This window comes from Chiloscyllium plagiosum, chromosome 14, assembly GCF_004010195.1.
Source record: "Chiloscyllium plagiosum isolate BGI_BamShark_2017 chromosome 14, ASM401019v2, whole genome shotgun sequence".
In the NCBI taxonomy this organism is placed as follows: Eukaryota; Metazoa; Chordata; class Chondrichthyes; order Orectolobiformes; family Hemiscylliidae; genus Chiloscyllium; species Chiloscyllium plagiosum.
The window spans coordinates 8,685,138-8,694,091 of NC_057723.1; the positions used below are offsets into that span (position 1 = coordinate 8,685,138).

The window sequence follows — 8,954 nt, forward strand, 5'->3', positions numbered from 1 at the left end:
TCCTCTGGCATCTCATTCCATTAACGTACCACCCTCTGCGTGAAACGTTGCACCTTAGGTCTCTTTTATATCTTTCCCCTCTCACCCTATACCTATTCCCCGCTAGTTCTGGACTCCACGACCCCAGGGAAAAGACTTTGTCTATTTATCCTATCCATGCAAGAACGTGATCTCTTTACCTTGTCCTTCTGCCAGTGGAAACATTATCCACACTACTAAGATAAACAGATCAACATTTTATGCACTTCTATTGAATTTTCTGTTAACTGTCTGTTTGAAGGAGAGCAATTATTGTTTTGTATAGATAAGCAGAGACCCCTATGCATTTCGTAAAACACATCGTTCTGGACTGAGAAGATTCTTCTTGCTACTTTCTTTTATGCGTACATTCCCTGTAATTCTACATTCCACCCAGTTTTACCATAAGTTTATTATGGCAACAACTTAAAGACAATCCTTAAAACCAGTACTCATTAGCCAATGAACTTACTGAGGAAGCATGTTTGAAAAAAAACAATTCTTCACCCTTCACTAAACTCCTCACTCAGCCAAAACGTTGACTTTCCTCCTCAGATGATACCTGACCTGCTGTGCTTTTCCAGCGCCACACTTTTCGACTCCTCACTGAGCACACTTCTTGCAGTAAACTATACTTAAAGCACCTCTTATCCCCTTTGCACTAAATTCCTACTTTAAGCCAAATTCTCCAGTATTCTCACCTGGACTCTAGCTTGCCCTGGTGAAGTCTTCCTCACATTGACTCTTACTGATGATAAGCTATAAAAATCCTGTTCTTTTGTATGGTTTTACCATCATTGAATCCCCCACTATCAACATCCTGGGGTTACCATTGATCTAAAATTCAACTGGACTCTTCACATAAACATTGTTAGATTACAAGAGCAGGTCAGAGGCTATGAATACTGCTGCGAGTAACTCACCACCTGACTCCCTAAAATCAGTCCACTGTCGACAGTGCACAAGCTAGGAACATAATGGACTACTCCCCACTTGTCTGAATAGATACAGCCAGCAACATTCAAGAAGCTTAACATCATCCTATTATAAAGCAACCTCCTTGACTGGCACCAGACCCACAAACATTCAATCCCTCCACCACCAATGCTCAGTAGTAGCTGTGTGTACCATCCGCAAATATGCATTGCAGAAATTCACTAAAGATCCTTAGACAACACTTCTAAACTCCCAGCCAGTTCCATCTAGAAGGACAAGGACAGCAGATACTTGGAAATGCCACCATCTGCAAATTCCCCTCCAAGCCACTCACCATCTTGCCTTAGAAATATATCACTGTTTCTTTACTGTCATTGGGTCAAAATCCTGGTAGTCGCTTCTTAAGGACATTGTGAGTCGATCTACACCACATGGACTGCAGTGGTTCAAGAAGACAGCTCACTACTACATTCTCAGGGCAACTAGGGACAGGCAATAAACGCCGGTGAGTCAACAAAGCCCACATCCCATGAGTGAATTAAAAAGAAACTTACTCCAGCTTGAAGTCAAGAACAAAGTGGTCATTTCTTGCTGCTGACTGCTGTTGTTCACAGGTCACCACCATATGTTCATCAGAATGAGACTCAGTCTCACAGCTATGACCCTGCAGGGCTTTGATATGTGTGCTGCGTTCTCTTGGCTGAGCAGACTGTAAGGACAATGCCCCTACCTATATCCAGTAATTGAGACAGAACACAGCTTACTAAAGCAAGGACTTTGTTATGAACTAGGTTTGACAAACTTATTCATTGGACAATGAGGGTTGTTGTGGCATAGTGGTCGGCATGGACACGTTGGGCCGAAGGGTCTGTTTCCATGCTGTATATCTCTATGACTCTATGGTTGCACCTGTACCTCTGGGCCATAAGATCCAGGTTCAAGTCCTACCTGCTCAAGAGATGTGTTCTAACATTTTTGTATAGTCTGATTAAGGTCGTCCCTCAATCAAGGAGGTCCTTGCCCTGGAGCCTATACCTTGACATGAACATGTACATGGAGCCTTTCAATGTGGTGAAGCTTCTATGCTGCAGCTACACACTGCTCTGGCTGACCAGGAGACTTGCTCACTTTTACTACCTGTCATAGGTTTATCAGAAGGATTTGCATATTAATAATCTGCCTGGCCATGTCATGAATGCACCTTCCTTGGCAGTTGAGTCCAGTGTGGGAGTTGAACATGGAGCTTTGGTCGAAGGGGTAGGGACACTTCCCCAATTACCACTTGTTAGTACTGGGGGAAGGGTGATTTTTATGAGTGACCTAGCTTACAGTCCATCTTAATTCAACGAAACAGCGAGAACCTTTACATGATGAATGTTTCTAAATCCTGAATTCCTCTTTTGTGGCATGGCTTTAGTGTAATCGACCAGGGAGTTACTCGGTTCTTATTAACACATACACACGACACTGCAAAGTGTGACTGATGTCCTGGTGGTTGCAACCTCTCTGTATGTGGTAGTACATAATCCTTACCACTAGGTGGGGATACTGTATTGTAATGAGAAATACCAGTCTTGCTATTGGAACACTCCAACTCGCATTGAATGACCAAAGAAGTCTGCATTTGACAACTTGGCCTCATAATAATGAATTGTGTTCATTGGATCAGTGGGTGACACTTTGAAAATACCATGAGTTCAAATCACAAACCAGAGCTTTGAGCAGAAAATCTAAACTGGCACATCAACACAAAACTGAGGGAATGCTGCAATGATGTAGGTGCTGTCTTCCAGATCAAGCCAAGGCACTGTCTGCTGTCTCAGATGGATGTAGCAGATCCTATGATACTATTTGAAGAAGAATTATCCCCTCCCAATGGTCCTAGGGCGATATTTATCCCTCAGCCAACATCCACTAAAATAAATTAACATGTTGGGACCTGGGAAAACAGTGAAGTGATTCTGTCTTGAACTGTTTCAAATTTTGCACATTCACCAGGTGGCTTATTCGCCATTTTTCAAAGGCTGTTTCATTTACTGGTTCGTTCTTCTACCACTTAGTACTTCACCGTTGGTCTGTTACTGGCCCATCATCCTCCCTGCGCCTGCCTCCCACCCACTCTGCTGAAGATGATGTGATCAACTCCTCTCTGGTTTCGACTCACCCTCACTTCAAAAGCAGGTAAGTCGTTAATCTATCTTGTGAGATTGACAGGTATTTCAAGGTGCAAATCAGGAGTATAATTGAATATTTACTTAGATGTTTCCTGGATGAGTACAGCTCCAACAACACTCGAGGATCTCAACGCCAGTCAGGACAAAGCAGCCTGCTTGATTGGCGCCCCCTGCATTCATCATTCACTCCATTCGTAGCTACCACACATTGTTTGCAGAGTTTTCCATCTACAAGATGCAAGGCAGCACAGTAGCTCAGTGGGCAGCACTGCTGCCTCATAGCACCGGGGACCCAGGTTTGATTCCCATCTCGGGCGACTGACTGTGTGGAGTTTGCACAGTCTCCCCGTGTCTGCGTGGGTTTCCTCCCACAATCCAAAAATGTGCAGGTTAGGGGAATTGGCCATGGGAAATTGTCCACAGTGTTAGGTGCATTGGTCAGAGGGAAATGGATCTGGGTGGATTACTCTTCGGAGGGTCAGTGTGGACCTGTTGGGCCGAAAGGCCTGTTTCCACACTGTAGGGAATCTAATGTAAGAAAAACCCACCAAGGCTGTTCCAAAGCTACTTCCAAACTCCTGACCTCTGCTGCCTAGCAGGACAAGGGCAGTAGATATATGGGAATACACCCCCATCCCCCCCCAACCAATGCCACCACCACCACCTGCAAGTTCCCTTCCAAGCCGTTCACTATCCTGACTTGGGAGTATATCAGCATTCTTGCATTGTCACAGGGTTAAAATGTTAGAACTCCCTCCCTCACTGGATTGAGTGTACTTACAACACGTTCAGCTCAGCACTGACTTGTGCCTGGAACTTAGAGAAGAATGAGAGGTGATCTTATTGAAACATAGAAGATTGAAGAGAGCAAAGCGTTGTGGATGCTGAAAAAATATTACCCCTCAAGGAAAGATCCAGATCTAGTAGACTTAATTTCATTATAAGAGGTCGCCCATTTAAGATAGAGATGAGAAGAAATTCCTTCTGTCAGAGGACTAAGAGTACTGAAAATTCTGTACCTTTGTGTGATGTGAAGGCTGATTCATTGACTGTATGCAGTACTGACAGAGACCAATTCTTGAACCATAGAGGCATTGCATATTATGGGGAGCAGACACCAAGGTGAATGCCTTGATTGATCAACAGTCGTATTAAAATAGTGGAGCAGATGCGAGGAGCCAAGTGGTGTACTTTTCCTATTTCTTATGTTCTTCTTTACTCAGAAAGTGGTAAAAATGTGGAACTTGCTACTGCAGGAAATGGCTGAGGGGAACAACTTGGATTATTTCAAAAGAAAAATGGATAACTATGTAACAAAGAGGGAAATGGAAAGATGCTGGAAGGTTGAGGTGGGGCAGGTGGAGTGTGAAGCGGCTCATGTTCATTCATTTGGGCTGAATGCCTTCATTTCTGTGACCATCCTGATCCTGCAGCTTTAATTCTCTTTTATATGCATTCCTCAGTTCAACAGATTCTCGAAATGGAAAAGAGAGAGAGAAGAGAGAGAAAGAGCAGAACGCTCAATTTTGTTCCAAGCAGTTACCTCGTTTTTCAGGATTGGATGCTGTAGGATGGGTGAGAATACAAACAACAGAATATTGCTTTCAGTTCTTGGACTCACCACCAGTTTTGGTTGTAACAGTTTTTAGTGTTCAACTGATTTCTTGATCCATTCAATGACTGGGCAATATTCACAGAGAAAGTAACAATATTGCCAAGTATCCCTCTGAGTGGAGAATGTAAACATTCTAACTCTTTCTTTAGTCTGCCTGAAAGAAAATTTAAGATCTTTGTGGGTCTCTATTTACTCACTAATCTGCAAAATCTTAATCATTCAGACTGGTTATTTCCGTGATTTGGAGGTGCTGATGTTGAACGAGGTGTACAAAGTTAAAAATCACACAACACCAGGTTATAGTCCACCAGGTTTATTTGGAGGCACTAGCTTTCAGAGCACTGCTCATTTATCAGGTGGTTGTCAACTGATGGACTATAACCTGGTGTTGTGTGATCTTTAACCTGGTTACTTCCAGTTTGTTTCCTTTCATGGTTAGTATCTTTTTTTTATTATAAAGGTGACCCTCTTATTTGGGAAGCCACTGGCCAATTGCTCATCATATATCCATCCAGATGCTTTTTCAATGTGTAATTGTACCAGCCTCCACTACTTCCTCTGGCAGCTTGTTCCATATATGCACCACCCTCTGTGTGAAAAAGTTGCCCCTTAGGTCCCTTTTAAATCGTTCTCTTCTCACCCTAAACCAATGGTCTCTAGTTCTGGACTCCCTCAACCCAGGAGAAAGACCTTGTCTATTTACCCTATCCATGCACCTCTTGATTTTAGAAACCTCTGTAAGGTGACCCTCAATTTCCTAAGAAATGAAGGAGGATCTCCTGACCAGCATTTCTTTCCCATCCAGCAGCACCAAAACCAAATCAATAATTAAAACAGAAAGTACAAGAAATACTCCTTCAGGTAAGAAACCTCTCACCATTTCCCAATCAACCATCAGGCCAATCTCACCCTCAGTGGATGACTCTGAGCTGGCCTTCCTAATTGATCAGTTGTAAAAGTTGATGAAACAGTTCTCTGCTTTATTCGGGTGATTTTTACTAAAGTTTACTACTATTCCAGAAGATGTAAGAGGCAACTTTTTCATGCAGAGGGTGGTGTGTGTATGGAATGAGCTGCCAGAGGAAGTAGTGGAGGCTGGTACAATTACAGCATTTAAAAAGCATCTGCATGGGTTTATGAATAGGAAGGGTTTAGAGGGATATAGGACTAGATTAGTTCAGGATATCTGGTCAGCATGGATGAGTTGAACCGAAGGGTCTGTTTCCATGCTATACATCGCTATGACTCTATGTACAAGCAGAATTAGACCATTTGGTCCATCAAGTTTGTTGAATTATGGGTAATATATTTTTTAACCCCATTCTCCTGCCTTCTCCCCTACCCTTTGATTCCCTTACTAATTAAGAACCAATCTATTTCTGTCTTAAATATAATCAATGACCTGGCCTCCACAGCTTTCTATGACAATGAGTTCCACAGACTCATCACTCTCTGGCTGAAGGAATTCCTTTTCATCTCAGTTCTAAAGGGTCATCTCTTCACTCTGAGAGTATGCCCTCGTGTCCTAGTCTCACCTACTAGAGGAAACATCTTCTCTATGTCTAATCTATCCAAGCCACTCAGTATATGTAAGTCCCTTAAATGCCCCTATCAATATCACCTCCAATACCACCCTTGACAGTGCATTCCAGACTCCTACAACACTGTGAAAATTTTTTTTCCATCACATCCCTTTTGGCCTTGCCCCCTCTCACCTTAAATGAATGCCTCCTAGTATTAGACATTTCAAATCTGGGAAAAAGATTCTGACCGTCACCCCTACCAATGCATCTCATAACCTTATAAACTTCTAGCAAATCCCTCCTCAGCCTTCGGCGTTACAGAGAAAACAACCCAAGTTTTTCTAGCCTGTCCTTATAGCTCATACCCTCTAATCAATGCAGCATCCTGGTAAAACCTCTCCTAAGCACTCTGTTCAGTACACTGCAATCCCATTCTTAATTACCAACGACCGAGGTCAGACTAACTGCCCTACAGTTTCCAGTCTTCTGCCTCCCCATCTCCTATACAGGGTTGTTGCATTAGCCATTTTTCAGTCCTCTGGGACCCTGCCTGACTCCAGCAATTCCTGAAAGATTACAACCACTGCCTCCACAATCTCCTGAGATGAGGTGAAATTTCTTCTATCAAGAGAGATAACATTTTCACAGTCATATAACATGGGGAGTATGGAGGCTACACAGCACCTTGGAAGGATGCAATAATTAGTTTCAAACAAAAATATTTGTCATCTGGAAGATTCTACATAAGACAGATCTCATTTTCTGACTAAAATCCAGGTCACTGGGCGGGACCATTGCAAAGTCGCTAGAGAGAAAATGTATGCATGCACCATCAATTAAACAAATCTTTTAAAAGCAACCTACATTTTATCCATTCATATAAATTACAAATCCTAAACAAATATATATACAATCATCATGGATTTTATCCCACGCTTCTGAACCAGACTCAGGTAGCTCATAAGTAATGCAATGCCGCTGGTCAGATCTCATCTCAGGAGATTGTGGAGGCAGTGGTTGTAATCTTTCAGGAATTGCTGGAGTCAGGCAGGGTCCCAGAGCACAGAAAAATGGCTAATGCAACAACCCTGTATAGTAGATGGGGAGGCAGAAGACTGGAAACTGTAGGGCAGTTAGTCTGACCTCGGTCATTGGTAATTAAGAATGGGATTGCAGTGTACTGAACAGAGTGCTTAGGAGAGGTTTTACCAGGATGCTGCATTGATTAGAGGGTATGAGCTATAAGGACAGGCTAGAAAAACTTGGGTTGTTTCCTCTGTAACGCCGAAGGCTGAGGAGGGATTTGCTAGAAGTTTATAAGGTTATGAGATGCATTGGTAGGGGTGACGGTCAGAATCTTTTTCCCAGATTTGAAATGTCTAATACTAGGAGGCATTCATTTAAGGTGAGAGGGGGCAAGGCCAAAAGGGATGTGATGGAAAAATTCTTTTCACAGTGTTGTAGGAGTCTGGAATGCACTGTCAAGGGTGGTATTGGAGGTGGTATTGATAGGGGCGTTTAAGGGACTTACATATACTGAGTGGCTTGGATGGATTAGACATAGAGAAGATGTTTCCTCTGGTAGGTGAGACTAGGACACGAGGGCATACTCTCAGAGTGAAGAGATGAAAAGGGAGGTGGCTGAGGAAATAGCGGAGGCGTTGGTTGAGATCTTTCAAAAGTCACTAGAGTCCGGGAAAGTCCCGGATGATTGGAAGATCGCTGTTGTAACCCCCTTGTTCAAGAAAGGATCAAGACAAAAGATGGAAAATTATAGGCCAATTAGCCTAACCTCGGTTGTTGGTAAAATTCTAGAATCCATTGTTAAGGATGTGGTTTTTAAATTCTTGGAAGACCAGGGTCGGATTAGAACAAGTCAACATGGATTTAGTAAGAGGAGGTCGTGCCTGACAAACCTGTTGGAATTCTTTGAAGAGGTGACAAGTAGGTTAGACCAGGGAAACCCAGTGGATGTGGTCTACCTAGACTTCCAAAAGGCCTTTGATAAGGTGCCACACGGGAGGATGCTGAGCAAGGTGAGGGCCCATGGTGTACGAGGTGAGCTACTGGTATGGATTGAGGATTGGTTGTCTGACAGAAGGCAGAGAGTTGGGATAAAAGGTTCTTTTTCAGAATGGCAGCCAGTGACAAGTGGTGTCCCGCAGGGTTCAGTGTTCGGGCCGCAGCTGTTCAAATTATATATTAATGATCTGGATGAAGCGACTGGGGGCATTCTAGTGAAGTTTGCCAATGATACGAAGTTAGGTGGACAGGCAGGTAGTACTGAGGAAGTGGGGAGGCTGCAGAAGGATCTAGACAGTTTGGAAGAGTGGTCCAGGAAATGGCTGATGGAATTCAATGTGAGTAAATGCGAGATCTTGCACTTTGGAAAAAGGATTACAAGCATGGACTACTTTCTAAACGGTGAGAAAATTCGTAAAGCCAAAATACAAAGGGATCTGGGAGTGCTAGTTGAGGATTCTCTAAAGGTAAACATGCAGGTTGAGTCCGTGATTAAGTAAGGGAATGCAATGTTGTCATTTATCTCAAGAAGGTTGGCATATAAAAGCACTGTTGTGCTACTGAGACTTTATAAAGCTCTGGTTAGGCCCCATTTGGAGTACTGTGTCCAGTTTTGATCCCCACACCTCAGGAAGGACATACTGGCACTGGAGCGTGTCCAGCGGA

The 8,954-nt window shown here is 43.3% G+C and overlaps 1 protein-coding gene across 2 annotated transcripts in view; it reads left to right on the forward strand.

The window, feature by feature from the left end:
• Positions 1-8,954, forward strand: part of dele1 (DAP3 binding cell death enhancer 1) — a 34,973-nt gene that overhangs the window by 1,365 nt on the left and 24,654 nt on the right. For both annotated transcript variants that reach the window (XM_043703117.1, XM_043703116.1), the window contains exons 2-3: positions 3,015-3,135; positions 4,592-4,703. In XM_043703117.1, the coding sequence (XP_043559052.1) occupies positions 3,015-3,135; positions 4,592-4,703 (233 nt within the window). The remainder of the gene's footprint in view (positions 1-3,014; positions 3,136-4,591; positions 4,704-8,954) is intronic.